The sequence below is a fragment of the Delphinapterus leucas genome, chromosome 5, assembly GCF_059928025.1.
Source record: "Delphinapterus leucas isolate spDelLeu-1000000601 "Yukka" chromosome 5, BTC_Dleu_Yukka2, whole genome shotgun sequence".
In the NCBI taxonomy this organism is placed as follows: Eukaryota; Metazoa; Chordata; class Mammalia; order Artiodactyla; family Monodontidae; genus Delphinapterus; species Delphinapterus leucas.
In genome coordinates this window covers 107930200-107956869 of record NC_143133.1, presented here as the reverse complement: position 1 = coordinate 107956869, position 26670 = coordinate 107930200, and the positions used below count along the sequence as shown (strand labels likewise).

At 41.3% G+C, this 26670-nt stretch overlaps 1 protein-coding gene across 6 annotated transcripts in view; it reads left to right on the top strand.

Moving 5' to 3' along the window:
• The window catches only part of DCLK2 (doublecortin like kinase 2), a 157619-nt gene that overhangs the window by 72081 nt on the left and 58868 nt on the right, over positions 1-26670 (top strand). For 4 of the 6 annotated variants that reach the window (XM_022599727.3, XM_022599726.3, XM_089911303.1 and 1 more), the window contains exons 3-4: positions 19571-19673; positions 23663-23764. In XM_022599727.3, the coding sequence (XP_022455435.1) occupies positions 19571-19673; positions 23663-23764 (205 nt within the window). Of the gene's footprint in view, positions 1-19570; positions 19674-23662; positions 23765-24651; positions 24703-26670 lie in introns of all 6 variants that reach the window. The other 2 variants (XM_022599725.3, XM_022599724.3) reach the window with 1 other exon arrangement.

Sequence of the window (26670 nt, the reverse complement as noted above, 5' to 3'; positions counted from 1 at the left end):
AAAAAGAATGTTCTGTTCTTCTCTTCCTTCCCTCTTATAAAGTGTTTCCACAGCATTTGCCAAAAGTAGAAAAGCGTAAGCATGTGCGGAGTGAGGGGGCAGGGAAAGGTGGGTCAGGGAGATGTATCTGAGCTTCAGTGTGAGACAGGCCTGGTGGTTCCCGCTCTGCTGCCCTTCATTCTCCAGGTGGCTCAGGATGAAAAAACCAACTCAGCAGAATGACTGTGGACTTCAGGACATTACGAATCTTTTCAGTGTGGGATACCCTATCTTTAGTTCTCATGTGGTCAGTTTGTTTGGTATCTACGTCTGTGAAACAGAACAACACAGAGAGCAAAAAGACAGGCTCTTCCAGGGTGTCACCAGTGATGGAACAAAGGTTCCTGAGGCATTGTGTGAGGAAGCCACAGCAGGGCCCCTTGCGGAGGGAAAGAAGCATGCCCCCTTCACCTCTTTTTGAGTGCTGAGCCTACCCAGAAGGATGTGTATTTTCTAGAAGGAAAAACCTGCACTTTTGGCAGCAGAACTAAAACAGAGAAATTGAGCTTGACCTATTTCCTTAGCAGTGCAAGCCTCGCATTGTCCTCTCAGGCGGTAAGAAAATCCTTGAACTGGGAAACTGACAGCTGCAATCAGACACTTGCATTGAGGGAAACATCATGAATTTTAATAGGAGTGCTGCTCCTGGATGAGGTTGGGAGAGGAGAGAGCCAAGCCAATTCAAACAAAGGGAGCAGAAGGGGGTTTATTACACCTGCAGCTCATGGCAGTGATGAGAGTAAAATTCAAATGATTTATCCCACAGTGGATGTTGATGATTTAAGAGGGAAGGATTGCAGAACTCTTGTGAAGTGGAAAGGGTTATGAATCTCCCATGATTGTTAATGCCACAGTACTGAAGGCAAAGAAGGCGGGGACAACAAAACGTGACTTGTTTAGCAGGAGTGGTCCTTCAACACCCCGCATCAGCAGCGCCCAGGAAATGAGCCTGGGAATCCCATCACCACCCCACAGATGAGAGTGCCTCCTGCTCGGACAGACCACAGGCGGGCACAGGCAAATGCACACGTCCACCGGGCGGGTTTCAGGACGTCCTTCCGGCAGCCCTCTTTGCTGAGCATAGCACTTCCCCTCCTGAGTCGCCACCAGCATCCTGTTTGTCCTGGGGTGGAATCTGTTCCCATTGTTGGGTCGCTTCACGATGTGGTTGCTTCTTGCTGTTCATATTCCCAAGGTGGTCTCCTAAGGAGTGTCCACTGCAGAGAATATGTAAAAAGAATGCTTCTCTTTTTAGAACATGGTCCTGTCCACCTCTTTACAACTGCGCCTGCCGAGCCACACCCAGACCAGTTGCATTTGTCAGAAGCTCGGACTGCTTCTAAATAGGAACGTGATCATTTCAGAACCCCGTTTTTCTGAGTAGATCTTGAAATAGGTTTTTGTTGTTGTTGTTGTTTTTGCAGTATGCGGGCCTCTCACCGTTGTGGCCTCTCCCGTTGCGGAGCACAGGCTCTGGACGCGCAGGCTCAGCGGCCATGGCTCACGGGCCCAGCCGCTCCGCGGCATGTGGGCTCTTCCCGGACCAGGGCACGAACCCGTGTCCCCTGCATCGGCAGGCGGACTCTCAACCACTGCGCCACCAGGGAAGCCCTTGAAATAGTTTTTTAAAATGAAGATGGCACTTAAAAAAAAAAAAAAAATCACAAGCTTTGTTCATGAGGTTCCTCTGTTGGTGAGATTATTTAACCTGGGAATATTTCAGCCAAAGCTGGTTCCCTGAGAGAGTGCTGGCTGCCATTCTGAGTACTGTTTATTCAGGAAGGAATGAAGAAAAGCACCACATACTGTGCAAAAGCAGCAACTGCCATTTCAAAATGGGATATTAAAGATGGAACTAATGTCTTGGTTTGTGAGAAGGTTCTTCCCCTGTAGTAGGAGGGGAAGGAGAAGAGTAAGGTCATCCCTCAGTACCCGAGGGGAGACTGGCTCCAGGACCCGCTGTGAATATTGAAGTCCACCGATGCTGAAGTCCCACAGTCAGCCCTGCGCACCCACAGTTCCACATCCGAGGTTCAGCCAACCACGGGTCATGTAGTTCTGTAGTATTTATTGAAAAAAATCCACGTATAAGTGGACCTGCGCCATTCATGCCCCTGTTCTTCAGACGTCAACTGTGTCACTATGATGAGGAATTGGGACTCAGGCCAGACCAAGGCAGAACACATGAGAAATGGAGATGAGGAACAGGGCTGCCCTTTACCAACCAGACCGTGAAGAAGGAATCGTCCTCGGTCCCCTGCCAGGACTTGTCACCAGCCAGTAGAGGTGCTGGTGCAGACTTTGTGGGCTAGTTGGCCTAGACCTCACATTTGTGAAGGTTTCATATTTAGTTTTTTAAAATATCACCGAATGGGGCTTCCCTGGTGGCGCAGTGGTTGAGAGTCCACCTGCCAATGCAGTGGACACAGGTTCGTGCCCCGGTCCGGGAAGATCCCACATGCTGCGGAGCGGCTGGGCCCGTGAGCCATGGCCGCTGAGCCTGCACGTCCAGAGCCTGTGCTCTGCAACGGGAGAGGCCACAACAGTGAGAGGCACGCGTACTGCAAAAAAAAAAAAAAAAAAAAAAAAAAAAATCACCGAATGAATTTAATATATAGTTTGTCTATAGTTAAATCATTTGCTGTCCTACATGTAGAATGATTACCGTAACCCGTTCTCACGTGTCTTTATGTTTTAGTAAGTGGAAGTATTCCTGCCTGTTCCCTCCTTAGCTCCTTCCCTGTTCTCTGAGCATACTCTTCCTGTCTGCAGGGCTCCTGATACTGGGGTCTACATGGGGTCCCAGTTATCTTTGTCCTGACTGTAAGCTGGGAATGTTCCATTCAAGTCTTTTAAGTTGCTAGAGCCAAACAGCTATGGTAGTAGGGGATAGGTGGGTGGGGTTTATTGTGGTGATAACATTTACTTACATTTGGGATCCTGCTGGTGTTCAAATTATTACTACTGTGCAGTCATGCCACCCTCTCCCCTTCTGATCATGTCTGTTTTCTAAGCCCCCTGGTGGTCCATGGCCATCACCATGATGTAGTAGTAAAAGCTGCCCCCCACCCCCCGTGAGTCTAATGCTATGAGCCGCTGAACCTGGAGCCCCTGCCTCTGTGCTGCTCATCCTCTCATTCATTGGATAAATATTCCCTGTGTGTCTACACTCAGGCATGGTGCTGGTGCTCTGGGTACAATATGGAGAAAGATAGACACAGTCTCCAGGTGCCAGGTGTTTTCCCCATCCTCCTTGCTGCTCCAAGCTCATGCCAACCTACCTAAGCCCCCATCTTGATATTCCATCTGGCCTCAGCCACCTGCTTAGGTTTCCAGGGTACCTTGCCACACCACAAGAATTTAAGGGTAACTTCTGTTGATATTGATGGAGAAATAATGTACCAAAACGTCTTCCTGGAGAGAGGCTGAGCGGTCTTAAAGCCGTGCTGTGGCAGGGTATTCTTTAAGTCATTCAGGTGCCACGATGGATTGGAAAATGGCCCAGAAGGAAGGAGGCTCTTCTTTTCAGGCTAAATAACAGTCTCCTTGTTGGGAAGGGAATAATCAATCCCAGATGGAGAAAAGAGACCACTTTCCTTTGCTTTTCCATTCAAATCTAATCTCATGACATGAGTTTCTGACATGAGTAGCATTCTTGCCCAGACTTGTGGCCCCAGGGAGGGGATGGTTATTTAAGACAGCTGGCTCCCCATGCAAGCCATATAACTTGATGATAAATGCTTACAGACAACTTCCCTTACTCGCTGGTCCCAGTCCCAGTTTAACTGACACCCCCGGAGATTTGCAAAAAAATACAAAGATGTTTCTTTGAAAGAATATCATCTCTCTGGATGTAAGAAAAAGATAAGAAGTTCTACATGCATACAGTTCATCAGCATTTCGCAGCTTATGGAACTCTTCAGGGAGGGATTCCTTTTATGCATTCCCTGTGAAACAGAAGTTTCCTGTGCCTTTAAAACCTGTCTTGTGTTATAGTGTACAATAAATCTGACATATGATTTTGTTTTTTTCTTCCTTTGCTTTGTCTTTTGGAAGGATCTATTCCTATGAATTAGTAGTTTTAAGTCATCTTGCAGACTTTTCTTTTCTGAAAGCTTAGATATAGCCCTGTCATGAATAATTTTAAGTTTTAGTAATTTAAAAATTCTTTTTTCCAGAGTTTATACTCTTTTGGTGTCAAGAAACCCTGTTCTTGGAATAACAGTTATGCCTAAGTCTCTAGACCTAAATGTCAAGCATTTGCTGCACATTCCTTTCTCATAGTTGGAGATGAGGTCTGTGGGCAAAGAAGGAATTGACTCACACATCTGTTATTCTATCTGGGAACTTACTTGGTCACCCTAATGGTTATAATATATAAACTGAAATGAATAGTCTGAGAAAATAGGCATTTATCTGAAAGTTTTGAGGGTATGTACAATTTATCTTTGCAATCAGAAATAGTAATGTTAAATGGTACAATGATAATCTTTTAAAAACAAAAACTTTAGGAAAGGATTAATGAGCTAAAAAAAAAAAAAGAATAAGAAAAACTAAGGCCTGGCTAGATTTTAAAATCAATACCGGGTGAAAAAAGCAAATTGCAGGATGATGTATTTAGTATGCTATAACTTATATAAAGTTTTTACAGCATACTGAACAATATTGCTGGTTGTCTATGATACAAAGTCTAAAACCATGGCTTGGAAGGACCCAGGCTAAATACGTCATAATATTTTCCTGGGGTGGTGGAGAAGAAAGGCAGGCAAGAGGGAGGGGGTTGGGGCCTGGGACCAGGAACAAAAGAGATTTTAAGTTATGTTTTACTTCCATATATTAAGGGGATCTGAGGCCAACATGACCAAGTAACATTTGTTAACTCTGGGGGCTGGACATTACTCTTTGGTCCTAAATATATTCAATTACCTTAAAATGAAAACGTAACAAAAAGATTTTTCTACCTTCATTCTAAAGTTTCACACAAATGGGAGTAGCGATGCACAGTCAATAGATACAACTCTTCTGTGGGTGTTTGTATCTTTGATAAACTGATGACTCTGACTGCTGCGTATCTTGCTGTAAGTCCTCCTAAACTAAGGACTTGTTCTAACAACTTGCAAATCAGTTATGTATATGTTAGTGTAACAAGTCTTGGCTGTGTTTCAGGAACAGGTGCCTTTTAAACAGGAAAATCTAATTGTGGTATTTGCCTCTGCCAATATCGCTTTCCTTTTAAAAGTGTTGCCCTAAATGATTCAAACGGACGGCATGCTTTCCATTTCTAAATAGCCCCAGGCATATAACTTATTCAGAGGATTTCTCGGCTGTAAAAGTGAGACTTCCCTCTGCTAAGAAGACTGTGTTGGAAAATATTTTCTCATTGCTTTTCATGTAGGATTGATGTTGGTTTGAAAATGAAAATTTTGATTCCTTGTCATGGTGAAAATAGGTGTAGCTGTAGAAAGCAACATCTTAAGGTTTCTGCAGCACAGAACTGCCTACTTATTCTGGACTCAATTCTAGCCTACTCGGCAGGCTGGACCATAGCTTAAAACTAGGAAATATACAAAGGGAACTTTGTCATTAGATGGTGTAAAATTTGGGCACTAAAGTTTCTTTCCTTCCAAACAAACCCTCTAATTCTCACCCAGTTTACTCTTCCTTTACACTGGTTCACAAAACCTAAGATAGCTCTCTCGAACGTTAAATACAGTGAATTAGAAGTGGGCAGAGGGGCTGCTAAAAGAGTAGTTGGGGTGGTCCTTTTGATACAAGAAGTGAAGGTTCAGAGCATGATGGCAAGGGAGGAGGAAAATAACTTTATTAAGATAAAAGAAACAGGACTTCACTGGTGGCACAGTGGTTAAGAATCCGGCTGCCAATGCAGGGGACACGGGTTCGATCCCTGGTCCGGGAAGATCCCACATGCCGTGGAGCAACTAAGCCCATGCGCCACAACTACTGAAGCCCTCATGCCACAACTACTGAAGCCCACACTCCTAGAGCCCGTGCTCTGCAACAAGAGAAGCCATGACAATGAGAAGCCCGTGCACTGCAATGAAGAGTAGCCCCCGCTCGCTGCAACTAGAGAAAGCCCGCGCGCAGCAACAAAGACCCAACACAGCCAAAAATAAAAACAAATAAATAAATTAATTTTTAAAAAAAGATGAAAGAAACATAAAAAACAGGTAGGATTCGTTTTTTAAAGATAAGGGGAATTCCTAGGCGGTCCAGTGATTAGGACTCTGTGCTTTCACTGCCGAGGGTCTGGATTCTATCCCTTGTTGAGGAACTAAGATCCCACAAACCACAGGGCACAGCCAAAAAAGAAAAAAAAAACAAACTATTAAAAAAATAAAGATAGGGATGATTTTCCTACAAACCTAAATAGCCCTACTACATTAGAGCATGTAATGGTGTTTGCTCTGATAGTGCTGAATGGTTGGTTGGTGTTTTCCAGAATAAGTATGGAATTAACTGACCAAGTTTTTCCATACCCCTTTCACTAATGGTTCTCTTAGTCTTGATTCCAAGGGTCTTTACTACCTGAACGTGCTTACCATATGCTAAACTGTGTGCCGAGGGTGAATTTCTGGGAAGTGTTGCAGGTTTTGCCTTTATGTTAAAATCTTAAAGGTCACAATATTTCTTACTACATATTATACTCTAAGAATCTCCAGTCTGGCAGCAAATGGAGTCCTATTCTAAAAACCATATGATTCCAACTTGTGCTTGAATTTGTTTTTAGTAAGAGTTAGCCAGTTTGTTTGAAGATATCAATTTCAGAATATATTCAGTATTCCTTAAAGGAGGTTGGCCCGAACTTGTACTGACCTTATGGCATTACTTAGAAGTTGATCCTTAAAAAAAAAAAAAAAAACCTAGATATACACTTACATACTTGCCATTCATTTACTTCATAAAAGTATGACATAGAAAAATGGTCTGGTTATTTGGGCTTTAGACAAGTATAAAAACTTCTCGGACTTATCTCTATAAAGTCTCTTATGCCATTTTCATAGATTGTAAATCACACTGTTTTCTTCTTTAGGGAGACAGTGTGTGGTCAAGTACAAAGGATACATTCCAAGTCAGACAGGCAGAGTTCACATCTCAGCTCCTCCCTCATTGGCTGTGTGACCTTGATCAAGTTACTTACCCTCTTTGAGCCTTTGTTTCTTTTTTTGTAAAATTGGAAAAATCGCTCCCACTTCACAGGGTTGTTCTGGGGGTTCAATGAATTTGATGTGTAAATGAGAGATTCGTGGTGTACAGTGTGTAGGTGAGTGTGCCGTGGGTGCTTGTTCCCTTTCACTTTCTGTTGGAAACAGAAAAATTTGGATTAGAAAATTGCCACCTTCATTTTGGTTCTCAGTTGCCTCTTCTGTAACACTTATGATTTCATTGTTTGTTTATTGTTGGAAGATGCCGGAGTGCTAGGGAACATTGACGCAAAGTTCTAGTCACATCTGCTTGAAAACATTTGGCTCCCACTTCAGAACTGGAGGAAAATTATGATGGTTGGTTTAATAAATTTCTTCTGACTTTTTCACCTGAATTCTTCTAAAATTTGGCTCCAGCCTCTTTCCCTTGGTGGAAAGCTCTGGAGTAGATTTGAAACTTTTTCCTGTAGGAATTAAGACTGGGGCCCTCAGTGGGGGGGGCAGTCAGAGGGTCAGTTTAGAAATCATTTCCTTTATAGGAAGAGTGATCATTGTGTCTCCTCCCAGAATAACGTTTCGTAGCTACTGAATTTTTCAAGGTCTTTTCAAGGTTTCTTCCTGAAACAAATCTTTGGCCTCAAGATTCTATGATTAGTCTTGATTGGAGAATCATCGTTATTATGGGGAGGCCACAGTGAGAAAAGGAAGGTTAGGTCCAGTATTTTTAAATGAAAGCAAACAATGTAGAGAGTTGTTTGCAGATGCCGCTGAGAAGCCCTTTACTGTAAGTACCGTCATCTTTTAGCTTCAGTTCTGTTTCCATGGCAGCCGCTTGGTTGGTGGGTGCCCGGCTGAATGGTTTTACGGGAAGCTGAAAAACATTGCTATTCTAAGTAGCTTTCTTTTCTGTTGTAGAAAGGAGTCCTTCCCTGACTGCAGGCTAGCCAGCATTTACTGGGAACAAAGCAGGCTGTTTATGCTAACTGTATTCTTGGTAGAGGGTAAAGAAATGGGGAGAACCCCAGCCCCTGCCAACTGACCTGTGAATTTATTTTTCTGGTTGTTGTTTCTAGCATTTTGGAAGAACCAAGTGACTTATTTTATTTCTTTATTTCAGGTATGATTTCCCTGTTCATTTTAAACAGAACTTATATTCCAGAGATAGAACTGGTTAAAAAAAAAAGAGTGGGGGTAGCAGTGGTAGTGGTGTGTGTCTGGGATAATGCTAGTTATGGTGAAGTCAATCTGCTGAATTTATAGCTTTCAAGTATCTATAAGGGCAGTGTATGGAAAAAAAAAATGTCCCCTGCTAGCTAGAAACAGGAAGGTAATGGCTCAGGCAGTTATATTATTAGGCTTATCCTTTACTGTATATTAAAATTGTTCTTTGGATTTTTTAAATATTAAAAAAAGTTATGTTTCTGTTTGTTTATATGATAGAAAAATTATGGTACAAGAGTCTATGGGGGGTTCAAAATGCAGTTCTCTTTTGGCAGTTTATGACTTGTAATGTGACCATTTCTTAGGAAAAAACAAAAGCAAGGGTATCGATGCAATTCCATTAAAAGCCTATATAATAATTTTAGTTTCAAATATAAGCCACTTACTGGATTTTCTTTCTGGAGCTCCTTCAAATGCTCTTTAGAAGTAAGCTAGAAAAAAATGTTGCTGCCTAACTACTCTTCTGTAGAGGCCACCTTTCAAAGCTGAACTCTGATAGTGAAAGCATTTGATTTCAACAGGAACTGTGGACGTTTGTTCTCTCTCTCTCTCCCTCTTTCTTTCCTATACACACACAGTTAAAATGAAAGAAAACCCATAAATTCCAACATGTATTTTTTTACTTCTGATATCCATCGTGCCATTATTCCTTTGATAAAGTGCGATCCTTGCTCCAAAAGGTAGACATTTCAAAGGTGCTAAGGTTTTGTTTTTTTTGTGTGTGGTACGCGGGCCTCTCACTGTTGTGGCCTCTCCCGTTGCGGAGCACGGGCTCCGGACGCGCAGGCTCAGCAGCCATGGCTCATGGACCCAGCCACTCCGCGGCATGTGGGAACTTCCCGGACCGGGGCACGAACCCATGTCCCCTGCATCGTCAGGCGGACTCTCAACCAGTGCACCACCAGGGAAGCCCCAGGTGCTAAGATTTTGACCCTGACTCTAATTAGATAAGTTGGTGTTAGTTTAAACTGGTCTCTCACTGAGATCCAGTGATGTTTGTTTTGCATTTTTATCAGGTCTTGGAGATTTTCCATAAAATAGGCTTTGAAAGTATCTCAAGAGATCCTTATTTGATAGAACCCCAAGTAGTTTTGAATGGCACCAAATGGCAAGTTTAATTGCAAATGCTTTCCTCTACCAAGTAGTTGCAGTAGTAGAGTTCATAAGCAGTTTTTCTCAAATCACTCTAAAATCATGATGAGATTTAATTCCTGAAAGGGCTTACATGATCTAAGATGAGTATTTTAAGGTATCTGGAGCCAAAATTTGATTACCAAGTATTTGCTGAATACCTCCTATAGGGAGCTAAGGGTTTGACTGGTGTGGTCAAAGAGTTTATAGATTATGTTGGCATAGAAAACTAACATCATAAATCTGGGAACAAAGACTACCTTGCATGATAACAGGTTGATAAGAATTCATGCAAAGAGTGTGAGATAGAGCCTCTAGGGAGGCAACCTGGAAGAAGAGGGACTCGGCATTTCATTGATTCCATAGAAATTTACTGAACAGATCCTACACGCTAGGTGCTATGTATTGATACTATGCTAGAATTCTAGTGGTGCCCAAGACAATGATCCTACACGTGTGGAACTTGCACTCTGGTAAGAGGTCCAGGCGCAAAAACCAGGCAATTGCCTCAATGATAGTATCTATGTTGGGCAAATTACAGAGTAAGTGTTAAGGCAACACCTGGATTTGGAGGGCATGAAGATTGTGTTGACGACAATCTCTTTGAGGAAATGCGAAGCTGAAACGAACAGAAATAAATCCCAAATGGACATTGCTGTTTACCCACTTACAATAGTGTTCCTTTGTTTCTCTCACAGAAAAATGCACCTAACTTTTCTGAAAGCATTGTCCTAAAATATAAATAAGCTTTTCTTAGAAACTAAAATACTTAGACTATACAATTTTGTAGTAGGAAGTGATCTTAGAGAAATCCAGCCTGCTTTACTAACAACTCCTTTGTAACTCTGGAAAGGGTAAGAAACACAAGATTTCCAGAGTGCTAGGGGGTCAGGAAATGGAGACCTTCTGTAGTTCAGAAAGCAAGTGTCCAGGGAGGATGACATCTCTGTGTCCTCCACCTTTTTTCTTTGGAGGAAAAGGTTTATTATGCTCCTAATACATGCATAGTATTTTTATCAGACCTCAAGCCCTTTGTTTCTGTATCCTTTGACAGAGACCAAAAAGAGAAAGAAAAAAAAAAGTGGTTGGGGCAATCTGTTAAGAACTAGCACTGGAATTATGGCTGCCACCTTTTTACCCTGATCTAATTAATCTGTCGACTGAAGGATAGAAAAATTACTGTTTTTAAATGGCCCACATTCATTTGGAAAACTCAGATATGCTCCTGTAGATACATTATTTCTCAGTCTGATGTTTCCCCCTTAGAGCCTGCTGATGGCTTTCATTTTGTACCTTAGCAGAATTATTACTTTCCCCTCGTGTGTGTAGCTTGCTTTCGTAAGCCACAGAACATCCATTATTCGTGAGGAGCTTCTTGCATGGAAAAAAGAATTTAGAAGCAAACCGTAAGAGGTCTTCTAAACTGATACGCTTTTCCTCACCCTGTTAAGAATGACTTTGAGACATTATTCAAGGTATTGATACGTTTTTTTCTGAGTCAGGTTTAGTGACATGGCCCATAACTCAGTGTTAAATGCCAGTTTTAAAAATGTATGATAAAAGGAGCAAACAGACCACCAGAGCTGAAGAACAAGAAATATGTTTTAAAAAACTATAAAAGGTAGAATTATCTAAGTGTCCAAACATATGAAATATTCTGAAGGTATTAAATATTTTATGGGATGCTGTTTTTCATCAGCTTATTTCTTTTGGGTGTTCTTCTATTACAGCATTCTCTTATTGTAACGTTTTGATGGTACTTACTACTATTCTTGTTCATCTCCACCACTAGACTGTGTGCTTCTTGTCTTTTGTTTATGCCTGGCATATAGTAGGGACATGATTCATGTTAGATTGAATGTACAGTAGTAAACTAATGTGGCTTCCATTGGTGAGAGAGTTATTTTAGCTTACATCAGACCCTGAGCATTTTATCAGATTTTAAAAATATATATTTATTTATTTAGGCTGCACCGGGTCTTAGCTGCAGCTTGTGGGATCTTTAGTTGCGGCATGGGAGCGTGGAGTCTTACCCACTGGACCACCAGGGAGGTCCCTCAGATGTTTTACTTTGAAAAGTATCAACTGAGTTTGGGGCACTATGAAGAACAATTAAGTATGTGGTCCCATATGCTTGTGAAATTTAAGCATGGGCAAGTAATGACTGCATTACATGGAGGCCTAGTATTACACAAATATAATTTTGGCATAAAATTAGACTGATATGCTTACAGTTCTGTCTTTATATTATCTAAAAATGTTGACATTTATAGGTATAGCTTACATACAGAGATATAAGCCAATGCTTTGCTTTGATTTATTACATTTAAGTTAATTCTTTTCCTCGTTTGTAATTATTCTAGGGAGCTGTTGGAAGAAACATTTTTTAATATATGCATATAAACATTTATATATATTTTACATGTCATATGTATACCTATATGTGTTTATTGTATATTACATGAATCACATTTTTGTGTAGAATTTCTGGGAGCTTAAGATATCTTAATTTGGGAGGCAGTGATTTTTCCACAAATGAAGACAATCAGTGGCAGCTTTCCAAGTTGTCAGTGATTTTTTTTTCTCGGAAAATATCTAATTTATTGAATTTGTAGGAAAGCACGTATTATTTTTTTGTGTATACTTAAAGAAAAGTTTATCCATTAAGTTAAATTTTTAAAAAAACATTTGAGGCCGTGAATTAATGAAAATGAAGAAATAACATGTACCAGCTCCTTTCACGTACTATCACATTTTTCCCTTAAAGACGAAATGAAACTGGTCTGCTGCCCGTTTTGTGGACAGAGAAATGAGCCTCCGAGAGGTTAAGTATCTCCTCAAGGTCCCACCTGTATGAAAGGGAGGAGGTGCAGCACGGTGGTCCTCTGCTCCCAGCAAAGCTTGTGCTGAGCCAGTGCTTCCTGCACGGACATCTGTAGTTTAAACAATACCATAAGTGCGTTATCCTGTACAATGAAAGTAGAAACAGAACTGAAATCTGCTCACTCTTCTGTGCCTGTTAGTTTTTTAGCTCACCTTTAATCATGCTCATCAGCTTGCATCTCTGCCTGCTGACGTTCTGTTTCTAGCGTGTTTTAGGTTTACGGTTTAGTTAAACATAGTAATGACAGTGCATAACAGTCCGTGTTTACACTGTGAAAAATATGAACAGAGACTTGTATTTTAAATCAGCAGCAGCAGCGGGAGAGAAGTTCCCATTCATTCCTTACTTACTCATTATTGGTGGATTCTAGGTTTTTGCATCATCTGTGTTCCTATCGATTTTCTTCTATTGACCGGTCAGGTGCAACCCCATGAAACGGTAACAATTCCAGCTTAAAAGGGTTTGATTTTTCTAAAACACTGTATTGGCTGGGTAGCTGCTTTCTAGTTTTAGAAGCAAGAATGTCTATTATGCAGGCTGTGGGACCCTGAATGCGCCCCTATTGCTGCCTGCAGGCATGTCATATTTCCCTCCCCATTCATTCTCCCCACAATCACAGGTTGCAATTCCACACCTTTTTTTTTCTCCACAAGTCTGCTGTACTTCCTCCTTCCCCCACCCCTGGCCCCTGCCTCACTTTGAGCTGATGACTTTGCTTCAAGCTTTCTCAGTTGAAGCAGGAATCAATCCACCAGCTCTCCCACCCCCACCACATGTCCCCACCTAGCAGCTTCCACCTGGTTCTCTTTATTGCCAAAGACTGACCATAGTCTCATGCAAGTCGAGCCCTTCCACCTGCACACTGATCCCATGCCCTCTCACAAAGGGATGCAGCTCTAGCAATTCCCTTTCTTGCCTCACCATTTTTGTCCTACTAGATCATTTCAACAGCATAGTAACTTGTGTTCTCTCTCTCATCTTGAAAACAAGTTCTCTTGACCATGGACTCCCTGCTTCCTTCTGTCGCCTCCCCACTTCTCTGCTCCACTTTTCCAGTCGCAGCTCCCTGAAAAAGCTGTCTGCATTCACTGTCTCCAGTTCTCCTCCTGTCCTCTGTTAAAAGTGCTGCAAGTAGACTTTCTTTTCAACCACTGCACCAAAACTACTTCTGATCTTCAGGACCAGCGATCTCCTTGTTGCTCAATTCAGTGGTCACTTCTCAGCCTTCATCTTACATGGCTCGTCAGTAACATTGACTCAGCTGATTACTTCTCCTCCTTGGAACACTTTCTTAGCTTGGTTTCCAGCAAACTACAAGCACTCGCTTTCCTTCCTCCCTCATTGACTGTTCCCTTTCAGTCTTCTTCGCTGTTTTTGCTTCTTCTCCCTGACCTTGTAAAGTTGCTGCGTTTCGGAGCTCAGGGCTTAGACCGCTTCCCTCTGTGCATTAATTGCTGTAATTGAGCTCAAGATTTTAAATACCATTCCTATGCTGGTGAGTCCCAAATTTGTATCTCCAGGCTAGATCTCTCTCATGAAATTCAGATTTGTTTATATCCCACTTTCCACCCAACACCTCCACCTGGATGTTTAATAGGCATTTCGCAGTTCACATGCCAAATCTAAATTCGTGGGCATCCTCTCCACCACCAACCTTGCCCATTACCTTGTACTCTTCCATGAGAGTTAATGGCAGGCCCATCCTTTTAGTGGCTCAAGCCACAAACCCTGAGCCATCACATTCTTCTCTCTTCTCTCAGGTCCCCACAGCCTTCTCATTCCATCCACTCCTGGCACAGGCCACTCTCATTGCCCGAGTAGCAATAGCCTCCAACTACGCTGCCATCTGTCCTTGCCCTTTTGGAGTTTAGTCTGAGCGCCGTGTATCCTGTTCAAAGTAAGTCATGTTATGCGGTCCTCTGCTCCAAAGCCTCTAGTGGTTTCCCATCTCACCCAGAGGAAAGCCAAAGTCCTGACCGGCAGCTGACAAAGCCCTACCCCATCTGCTTGCCTCCGTCACCTTGCTGACCTGCTCTCCTGCAATGACTGTTCCCCCTCTAACTGTGCTCCAGGACTGTTTCCCGTGACCATGCCAAGGCTTTTGAATATTCTCTTCTGTTTCCTGGAACACTGCCCTCCCACCTCCATCCCTAGAGGTTCATGCAGCTTCTCCCTTACCTCTCTTAATATTTTGTTCAAATGTTACCTTTGCAGTGAAGCTGTTTAGTATTGCAGCACCCATGCCCTGCATTCACTATTCCCCATCCTTGTTTTCTTTCTCTGTAGCACTTATCACCTTTTGACATTGCATACATTTACTTATACATTTTTATCCTGTGTCAACTCACACTGGCCTCATGAGGGCAAGGATTTCTTTCTCGCTCTGTTTTTTGTTGTTTGCTTCGTTTTGTTTTATTGATATTTCTTGTAGCACCTAGCGTGGTGCCTGGCACATAAGTTCTCAATACAAATTTGTTGAATGAATAAAAACGGGAGTTGTTTAATATTTTATGAGGTATGTTGGTATCCTGAGTACACGTTAATAAAATAAAATGAGCCAAAATGCATGTTTGCTTATCTCAGTTTATCATTTATTTATATGACACCTATCATTTCTTGAGAGTAGTGGTGACTTATTTGAAGTAATCTGAACCCATTGCTAATTATATAATTTGGTTAACTGTTTAACCAGATATGTACTTAATGGCTAGAATCTGAATTAAAGGGATGTAGACATCTTATGCAAACCACGTTTGGAAAGCCAAACTTATACTGACAGGTGAAATCATTAAAGAATTGGTTAGGAAGAACTATCAATAAACAGAACTGCTGGGGGAGGGGGAATAAACCACCTTTTGATCTGTTATATTCCTTAGACTTGATAAATACCTTTATTCCACATAATAGGCAACTTAATTATTTACTTTGGCATTTATTCTACTCAAATACCAACTAATTTAGTGCCAGATGAAATGTTTTCTTGTAATAAAATCAATTAAAAATTAATTGACTTTTCAAACATATTCATACAGGTATATTTTAGAAAATTCAGTTGTCATTTTTTCATGCTAAATTGATTACAAAAACAAATGAAGTGTAGATTTTTTAAAAAATGGATTAAACTTTGGTAGATGTCTGTTTTATTTGGCCAGGAAAGTAAAACAGGATTCAGTTCCATTTAAGAACCATTTATTAAATGTATATGTGTAAAAAACAAAATAGTGGGAGATATGAGAGACATAAATGACTATAAAGCAAGGTGGAATGTGGTAAGAACTATAAAGGTAGAAAGGGGCTTCCCTGGTGGTCCAGTGGTTAAGACTCTGCACTCCCACTGCAGGGGGCCTGAGTTTCGACCCCTGGTTGGGGTTAGATCCTGCATGCTGTGCAGCTCGGCAAAAAAAAAAAAAAAAAAAAAAGAGATAAAAGTAGAAAGATGAACTCTGGGATTCCACAGGAGGGGAGGCACCATGGTGTTAAGTTTATTTATTTATTTATCTTAACTTTTTATCTTATATTGGACTATAGTTGTTTAACAATGTTGTGATAGTTTCAGGTGTACAGTAAAGTGGTTGTTATACATGTATCTATTCTGTTTCAAATTATTTTCTCATTTAATTGCATAATATTGAGCAGAGTTCCCTGTGCTATACAGTAGGTACTTTCTGGTTATCCATTTTAAATATAGCAGTGTGTACATGACACCATGGTGTTAAGTTTAAAGCAGAGATATAGATGTGGAGGACCTGTGTCTAAATTCCTGTGCTCGTGTTCACTACCTGTGTGGGGGCAGGTTGGTCACTCTAGATCTGTTTTCTTGTTTGTAAATGAGGAGTGATAATAGTATCAACCTCAGGGATGTTGTAGGGATTAATGAGGTAACACATATGCAACACAGAGAGACAATTCTGAGAGGTTAAGTGATGCCTAAATTCTGTAAGTCTTACATTAAGTGATGGTGGTGGAGATGGCAGTGGAGATTGCATCTGTGACACCACTCACCCCAGAGAAGTTACTCTGTGTCTGAGAACTCAATTCCAATAGGAGCAGCTCCATACCAAGCCACAGTTCACTCAACAGACATGTATTATGCATCCACCAAAGCCAGAATTCTCCTAGACACTAGGGAATGATGAATCAGAAATATCACTGCCTACCTGGAGGTCACAGCACCAAAGAGTGGTCAGAAAGACCACTTCAGGCTGAGAAACAGCATGGGGGAAAATATAGTAGTAAGAAGCAACACTGAAGTAGAAATTACTCAAATGTCCATTAACTGATGAATGAATAAACAAAATGGGGTATATATCCATACAACCGCATATTACTCAGCCACAGAAAGGAATGAAGTACTAATATGTGCTACAACACGTATGAACCTTAAAAACATGCTAAGTGAGAAGCCAGTTGCAGAATGCTACATATTGTATGATTTGATTTATATAAAATGTCCAGAATAGGCAAATCCATAGAATCAGAAAGTAGATTATGGGTGCTTAGGAATGAGGAGATGGGGGCATGAGGAGTGAATGGTAATGGGCCTGGGGGTTTCTTTTTAGATGATGAAAATATTCTCAGATTGTAGTGATGGTTGCAGAACTCTGAATATACCAAAAACTATTGAATTCTGTGCTGAATTGTATGGTTTGTGAATTATGTTTCAATAACACTGTTTAACAAAAAAGAAGCACCAGCACCATACAGGTAGGGAACCCAGAGAAGTCATGATGTGGCTGAGGAACAGGTGTGCAGACGAAATGGCAAAGACAAGGTTGGAGGCTCGGGCAGGGTCAGTCTTGTGTGCCCTGTGAAGGAGCATTATCTTGTCAAGGAAGGAGGTCGGTGAGCACTGTGAATGGTGTGGGCACCCTGGCACCTTAAGAGACTGCATGTGCCCACATGGTCTTCATTTACTTCCACACCTGTGAGAACAGTGATGACTGGAAGGAGGGGAGCAGTAAAGACTGGAGTTAGAAAGCCTGTTACTAGGCAGTGGCAGGTGCCCAGGCAAGAGAAAGTGAAAGCTGAACCAAGGAGTAGGGATAGAAATATTTGGGAGCCGTGTAGGAAGGAAAAATGATGTGAGGGATTGGTGAAGAAAGGAGGAAAGAATGACTCCCAGGATCCTAGCAAGGATGAAGGGGTATGTGTGATCGCCACCTGAGATGAAGAGAAACAGTTTTCACAGGAATGGTGAAAAATGTTATTCTTCTATTATGAACTGCAGGTTTGTGTCTCCCCAAAATTCATATCTTGGAACCCTAATCCCCAGTGTTGATGCCGAAAGCTCGGCCTCTGTACACTGGCACCGAATCAAATCTCAGAAACAGAGTTTTGGGTGAAGTAGAAAAGAATAGCTTTATTGCTTTGCCAGGCAAAGGGGGACACAGTGGGGTCCTGCCCCGAAAAGCTGTGTCCCCACCTGGGAGGATTTGATGCAGAGCTTTATAGCAGTAGTTCAAGGGTGGGGTTGCTGATAAGATCAGGGCGTGCAGGGCCTGTGCTTCTTTACTCTGATCTCGGTAATTTCTTGATGAGCTTCTCTGGTTCCTTTAATCTGGCCTCTGGTGGTTTTTGGGGTGCTCCTCCCTTGATTAGCATCTGTTCAGATCTGCCCTTTGGAACTCAGAGAAGGTCATGGAGGCTGGAGTCTGTTCCCTACAAACAAGAAAATGAGGGACAGAAAGGCATCTGTGCCCAGGAGCCCTACAGGGTCCTGCTTGGTTTCAGTGTGATGCTATTAAGAGGTGGGGCCTTTGGGAGGTAAGTAGGGTTGCATGAGGTTGTGAAGGTGGAGCCCCCATGATGGGATTACTGCCCTTATAAGAAGAGACAGGAGAGAGCTGGCTCCCTCCTGTGTTGTCCCCCTCCTATCACGTGATGAAACCAGGAAGAGGGTTCTCACCAGAACCCAACCATGCCGGCACCCTGATCTCAGACTTCCAGCCTCCAGAACTGTGAGAAATAAGTTTCTGTCATTTAAGCCACCCTGTCTATGGTAATTTGTTATAGCAGCCCAAACTGACTAAAACACGCCTTAAAAACACTGAGACCTGAGCTGAGTTTCAATGAAGTACAGAAGCTACATCTTGCTTGATGAGGGACTGGAGCAGTTTCCACGCCTGTTCCACTTATTGTGTATAGTTCACTATCTTCTCTCTAGAGCATTTTTTTCTAACTCTAGAGTGAGATTTTTTTTTTTCAATAAAAAGCTAAATAGTGATCAGGAAGACTTAAGGAATTATTGAGGTTCTCAATCCTTTCAAGTACTAGAGCACTGATTTTTTTTTTAAACTGCATTATTATTGGGAGAGGAGTACTTTGTTAAAAAGAAATCTTATCATACATCCCATTAAAAAACCAGGTAAAATTGGAGCCTGTTTATATCCAAAGTCCTGGAAGATGGTTCTTCTTGTCACCACTGGGATGAAGGGATGAATGTGCTCCCTGAGGTGGGTCCAGGTTCTGTGGGCTCTGACACTGATACAGTATTGGGGAGGGCAGGGTGAAAAAAGAATATGAAATTAAGACTACATTTAGGTACAGGGCCTTGGAAGGGCCGTCATTAGCTTCGTGGCAAGTCTTCCTCTGATCTTAATGATGGTGGTGGTGGTGAAGGTGAGTATTCGCACATTGAGTACTTATATGCCTGGCACCCGTTCCAAGCAGTTTTCATATGTTAATCCTCAGGACAACCTAAGGCGCAAGGTACCAAAGGTACAGAGAGGTCATGCCCAAGGTGACACGGCTGGGACATGGGGTTGCTAGGAGAGAAGAAGGTAGACCAGTAAACTGGGAGCAGAGACCTCCATCAGCCCCAGCTTTGCCACCTGTTAATGGGAAACCTGGAATACATCACTGAGCCTCCTGTGGATGCCCTTGACTTCACCTGTAAACAGGAACTTTGATGCCAGCTAGGAGCCCCTCCTTTTGTTGTTCTGAGGTCGGTCAGGAGACATTGTGTGGAAGTGCTCTGTGGAGGGTGAAATGCTTGGAAATGTGTGCGATTAAATAGTTTTTCATTCTGACTCAGTATTATAGGTGAGGCTAGAAAATATATTTAATTTTGCTGACTTTTGTTTCACTTCTAATGTTTCTAATTTATTTCTTGGACATGATTTTTTTTTTTTAGGTTACTTGTCTGCAAGACTTTTTTGGTGATGATGATGTTTTTATTGCATGTGGACCTGAAAAATTCCGTTACGCCCAAGATGACTTTGTCCTGGATCACAGTGGTAAGGCAATTCATTGACCATCTTTGTAACCCTGAAATGGAGGCTTGGGATTCTCACTTGGTGCATGTTAAGTGGTCTGGTGTGTTGAAGAAAGATGGCATTGGCGGTACTCTTTTTGAATTAATGAAAGTAGAAAATAACTTGAAGATATTTACCTAGTTGCAAAAAACAAAAAACCCTAATTCAAGTGAAATAGTTTTCATTTTTTAGCAAGTTGGTTCCATCTCTTTTTACTGCATTGTTTTGCCTCTGAAATGGATTTCCTACCTTCTTCCAGAATGGTGCCTGGCTATGCCACCTTAAATGTATGGATAGTGTTGAACCTGAAACAGTTCATTATACATTTTCCATGTCCATAAAGAGATACATAAAAGGATAGTAAATTGTTAATAGTGATTATCTCAGGTTTCTTTTTATCTCATTGCTCTGTTCGCAACTTAAAAAAAAAAGTAGCATGCATTGTTTATATATGCAGGAAAAATAAAGCTATTTTCATTGATGGGATAAGAAAATCCCTTTCTCTTAATTTTAGCCAAAAAAATGGAGTTTTCAACTATTTAGCAAATAACCTCAGTGATTTCAGATGGTTTTGATCCTGGGAATATTGTTCTAATCTGTTGTCTGGAACTAATTTAAACCTGTTGCAGTATTAGTGATTATCTTAGCTGATAGTAAAGTCAACTTCATCTTTAAATGAGATAAAATCATACATAACATTTCACAGAGAAGAGAGGGTTGTTGGAGGTTCAGTCCCACTCTTTAATTTCACAAATGAGGAAAGTTGACTTTTCAAAAATTAAACTGGTGGTAAACCCTTTCCAGTTGTAGCGGTTCCGACAGTCCAAAATTACAGAAACATACTACCAAATAAATATGGTGACCATAGACTTTTTAAAGTTCAAGATGGTACATTCTGTGGTATCAAACTTCCTTGTGTAATTCTTTCCTGTTACACTATGTCACTTACCTTGGGGCAATTTATCTACTTTGTGCTTGGGGCTCATTTATCTACTCTTATCGTTTTTTTCCACTGCTGCCAAATTTCTTGGGGGTTTCTGTACTGTCTTATACTCTGTTGTAGTGGCCCTGCTTTAGATTTGTAATGCCACCGGAAAGTCCATAAAGAATTGCCAATGCTATCTATGCTAATGCTCTCCCCTGTTCTCATGGGTTGACTGAAAAACGTGCATTTACATATCATCTGTATTTTACATCTTTTTTTTTTTTTTTTTTTTTTGCGGTACGCGGGCCTCTCACTGTTGTGACCTCTCCCGTTGTGGAGCACAGGCTCCAGACGCGCAGGCCCAGCGGCCATGGCTCATGGGCCCAGCCGCTCCGCGGCACGTGGGATCCTCCCGGACCGGGGCACGAACCCATGTCCCCTGCATCGGCAGGCGGACTCTCAACCACTGCGCCACCAGGGAAGCCCCTACATCTTTTTTGACTGTAGCTTAATTTCATTTCATAATATTTCTTCGATGTCAATATGAGTCATTTTGAAAGCTGAGACGCTGAAACTTAATAATATTATACTCCAGGTTGTAAAGTTAATTTGGGTGGCAACAACAGCAATAAAACATTTATTGAGCACTTACTATATATGTACTAGGCATTGTCCTCAGGGCTTTACATGTATGTTGTAAATTTACCTAAGCTATTTGAATTGTTCATAGTTTTTTGTTGTTTTGGCTACCAAAGAACTCCAATAATTAGAAGTGCTATCCCTGTTGTTGCTGTTAATGTTATTATTATATCACCACCATTAGGTCATGAAATTTTATGATGAAAGCAAGTCTCAGACGTAATTCTGCCACAAGTGCATTTACTAGGAGTGATGCTGAAAGCTCAGCCTCTGTGCACCGGTGCCGAATCAAATCGCGGAGACAGAATTTTGGGTGAAGTAGAAAAGAACAGCTTTATTGCTTTGCCAGGCAGAGGGGGACACAGTGGGCTCCTTCCCTGAAAAACTGTGTGTCCCTACCCAGGGGGATTTGGTGAGGAGTTTTATAGCAATGGTTCAAGGGCAGGGTTGCTGATAAGGATCAGGGTGTTGCGTGCAGGGTCTGCACTCCTTTAATCTGGTCTCACTAGTCTTCCGATGAATTTTTCTGGTTCCTTTAATCTGGCCTCAGGTGGTTTTCTCTGGATTGAAGATTGCTGACTTCTTCCATTTATTGAGGGTTTTCGTTCTGGAAAGATCTCAAAGATATTGTTATGTGTATCCCTTGAGGGGGAACCAGGACCCTTTCCCAAGGCTGCGCTATTTTGTTTTCTTGGCTGTTCCTCCCTTGTCTCTGCATCCCCTCCCTTCCCTGATTAGCAACTGTTTGAACCTGCCCTTTGGAACTCAGGGGAAGTCATGGAAGCTGGAGCCTATTCCCTCCAAGAAACGGGGAATATATCTCTGGATATATGTATATGTATGGTTGATTCGTTTTGTTATAAAGCAGAAGCTAACACACCATTGTGGGGCAATTATACTCCAATAAAGATGGAAAGAAAGAAAGAAAGAGAGAGAAAGAGAGAAGGAAGGAAGGAAGGAAAGAAGGAAGAAAGAAAAAGAAAGGAAGGAAGGAGGGAGGGAGGTGGGGGAGGGAGGGAGAGAGGGAAAGAAAGAAAGAAAGAAAAGAAAGAAATGGGGAACACAGAAAGGCTTCTGTGCCCAGGAGCCCCACAGGGTCCTGGTAGGGTTCAGGAGGCAAAGATTTTTTTTAAAAAATCAGTTATTTAACTTGTGTTGTAATCTTGATGAGTCCCAGCTCTGTCCTTTTACACTGCTGACAACCTCTTACATTAAAAATCAGTTCAAAATCCATAGAATTCAGCTAAGCTGGTCTTAGTCAAGGAACAGAACCCTCTGTTAATGAGCTGGGTGCAGGACTGGCTCAGATTCCTACCCTGGGGGTAGTTCTGAAGTTCTGGTTATGGGCTTTCTAGATTTACCCATCCTGCTCATAAGGGAGTGGCAGTGCCTTTAGGAAGTTCTCACTAGCCCACGCACCACTCCTTCCAGCAGTGGAGTACTTTCTAACATCTGTGCTGCTAATTAACTAAGCTGCTGTTGCTGCAGCCCCCTCTGAGTAAGGTTCTGATTAGAGTCTTTCAAATGCTAACTCACCTCCCTGGTGTGTATTTTCCTGATTAGTGTACTTCCCTTGTTAATTTATTGCCCCTGGGGTATAGATTAAAACCAACCCACATTTTAATCTTTCTGCGAAAATTGAAGTATTTTAATGTGAATTACAGACAATATGTTATCTAATTGAATCCTTATAAGAAGGCTGTGAAGCAGATTTATTTTCATCCCAGTTTCATAGGGGAAAAAACTGAGACTTAGAGCTAACCAAGGTCCACCAGTTAGCAAAGTCAAATCCATGATTCATCCCAAATCTTCATGATTCCAAAAACCAGGTTCTTAATTGTTCAAATTAGAAGTGATTATTTAAGCTGTTTAATTAGTCCTGGTTCTTTACATGCTGATTTATTTGGCAATTTATGGAAAGACCAAAGTTATTGTTTAAAGCTAGTTTCCTCATTTTTGATGCTTTGGGCAGATGGAAAATAAGACAGTAAGGGGTTCATAAATTAGAGTCCTATACCCTTTTTCAAACTGTTATCAGAGACTTGGAGAGAACTCTTTGTTGTAGCCTTTGCCTATCAATGCTACTGGCCAAAATAATAATAATAAGTTGCACATGTGTAGATTAGGCTGTGGGTATGTGTGAATCAAGTTAGGACATCAGGATTTCTGTATTTATTAAGAACTCCATCTGGAACAATGAGGTGAGTCACAAGGTGTGAAGCCTAATTTAAGGTAACCTCAGGTGTGCTTTTGGGACAGTTGCTCTGTATATTAAAGTTGTTTAACATTAATGGGAAAGATGATCAGGTAATGGTTCTAGGCAGTAAACTACTGTAACATGATCTGTGATCTTCCTTTGGTTAGAATTAAAACCAGATCGACTTAAAGCACTTTCCTTCCTTTCTAGAATGCCGTGTCTTGAAGTCATCTTATTCTCGCTCCTCAGCTGTTAAGTATTCTGGATCCAAGAGCCCTGGGCCTTCTCGACGCAGCAAATCACCAGCTTCAGGTAGTTAAAGGGAAAAGGAAATGGATAGTCACAAAAGGAGCAGATCATTCTTCAGTTTTCTTTAATATGAATTAGTAGTCATTCCCATCCTTGTATGCAGCCAGGTTCCAGAATGACATATACATGACATGATTTTTAAATCCAGAAGTTTAAGTTTGTTTCTCAAAGTTATAATAAGTGTCCTAACACTTGGTTTTGTTCTGACACATTTTCTCAAGAACAATCTTATCTAGATTCTTCTGGTATTTATGTAGAAGTGTTTCACGTTTTGACCGCTGTGTGCTGCATTTTTAATTTTGTGCTATAAGATTGTGGATATTTCCTTATCTTATTGGTTTAAAACATAAACATACACGCCTAGCAGTAATGTATTTACTTGATAAGTTTCCACAGGCTTTTCCACCATCGAGCAATTTAATAGGAGCAACGATTATTGTTAGAAAGTAGCACTGCTTATTTCAGAGTCAGACTTACCTCTAAGTTTCTTTCAGATCTTGAGCCTATAGATTTGTCATAATTTTGACAGCTTTTGACATTTTTAAAGAATTAAAATATCCCCTAAATCTTTATATATTGATTCTGTGAGGCTCGCTTCTAGTAGTTATAATTTTGCTGATATCGTTTCCCATTAAGGAAAGGATTGTGAAAAAACTGTGATTTTACATGTGGTAAATCTAGAACATGTGAAAGTAGTATTAACAAAAACTGTCTGAGCATCAGCCTTTTTATAAAATACTGAATTTGGGGGGTGTTCTACTTTGCTGCTGCTGCACCTATCCCACTTTCTCTAGGTCGGGTTGTTTTGCCCTCCTTTTTGTGTACACATTTAGACCTGCTGAATAACCACTCTCCTTACTGTCTCCTTTGTTTATACTGAATGTGTCCAGTAAAGAGGGGTGGCCACTACTCCAGGGCCTACTCTACGGCCAAATCCCCAGGTGAGCCATGATTATTATGGCTTTGTCGCTCTGCTGGGTTTTTGTTTTCGTCTTTCGCCATATTTCTGTTTCCTTTTGCTCCATTTCCATGAATGCATCTGGCTTTTACCAGTGGACATCTGTGCAGTTATCAAGCGCTTCACAATGTTTCAGCCTCCCTTACTTGTTAGAGAGCCAGTCATCCTCAGAAGGTTGCCAGGTGCCTGTCTGTGTGTAGTCACGGTGCACAGTGATGGAGGAGACACAGCGCTTCAAGGGGTGTTAATTTGGGAGAATAGCCTGTTATTGAAAAAGGCTAAGGGTTGTTGGTAATATGAAAATGGCCATAGAAGCAATTATACTCTCCTCTCCTTCCTCCCCACCCTGGGGTTGATAGGCCCAACATCCTCTCTCTAAAATATCAACGATATGAATATTTTTAACTGAATGCATCTCTCTGGTGTTAAGCTTGTTTCAAATCATATTGTGCTTTCTGTAAAGTATCTCACACTCAGGGAAAGCTAATATCACATGAAATTTGCGTAAATACACTTCACTGAGTTTACCACGTGGTAAATTAGACTTTTGTCATGTTCTTAGCTTTTGTTTTGGTGATAGGTTTACAGATGCTTATCACGTAAGTAATATAAATAAAAGTGGGGAGAGTGGTTCAAGGATCAGGTATTAAAATTAATCGAATTTTGTCTGCCTGAGGTCTAAAGAGGGAAATCAACATATTGAACTAAAGGCATGTTTCATAGCCATACTTGTCTTGTAGACCACCTTCTTCGTAACATAGTCTAATAAGTGTATAAATCTTTTAAACTGGAATTTGGAATGCTTAGAAATTGATTTGAGAAAATCTTAGGATTCCAGTACTCCAGATTTTCAAGTGAGTCCATATTTGGGTTTGGGTTAATAAAGTTTATCTTAACTTATAAGTAAAAGTTGTGAGATGTAAATCACGTTTCAGAGGGCAAATGGCTTCTTTATAAGAGATTAACTCAAAAGCATGTTCAGCCCACACTGCAGTTATAGAAAATGGAGAGAGAGTTTTGTACTATTAAATGCCACAGTACACAGAAGTATGACTCGCTTTTACGGACTGCTTTAGCTGTAGTGTGCCTGTTACCATTTAGAACGTTCTGTGGGACTCACTGGAATTTCAAACAGAGCAAGTAACTTTGTAAATGTCATATTGTACTTTTTCACTCTTGGGACGGAAGTGCTCCCATCAGTGAAGTCTTCTGGCTGACAAAATTCCTCAACAAAACCCTAAATTTATCTGAATAGCTAAATGATATGTAATAAACACATAGAAATTAATCTGGGTGATACAAGTGGGTAAATAGCTACCACAATTTGCATCTTAAAAATTCTCACTTCAGATTTCTAGCTTGTGAATCTGTCGTAGTCCACCAGGATAAAAAAACATTCAGAGCAAACAAACAAGAAAGCCCCCAAGTTTGTTTCTTACCTTACAGTTGAGGGGAAGGGTGGATAAGAGCCTTATTTTGGGAGAGAAAATCCAGGCTGTAGTGAAGGAGGGGAGCATTGCAGAGACGCTGGGCACTGTCCATCCACCTTCCTGTTGGTAGCAGCAGTGTCGGGGGAGAGAGCACAATGTGGCTCTGTCCCAGGCCCCACTTACCCTCCCAGAGACTGGAGAGATGTGCAAATAAATGGAGTTAAGAACTTCTCACTAGACAACAACTTTTTAGAACCTTTCAAATGCTATCAGAAACTGAGAGGGCTATATATGGCTTAGTGTCTCTTTAGGATGGGAGTTATTTGAGGGTAACTATGGACATGTAGTTACTGATACCAGTTCAATCCCTGGCAGTGAGTTTTGTTAAGAAATTACGTTTAGGCAGGAGGTGTGTTTTTAGGGAAATTGGTCTGCCACAGGGCTTACCATTTGCAGGAATCAAGTTTTCTTCTTTAGTCCCTTTTCTGTCACTGTTCCAAGGAAATCTTTGATATCGAAGT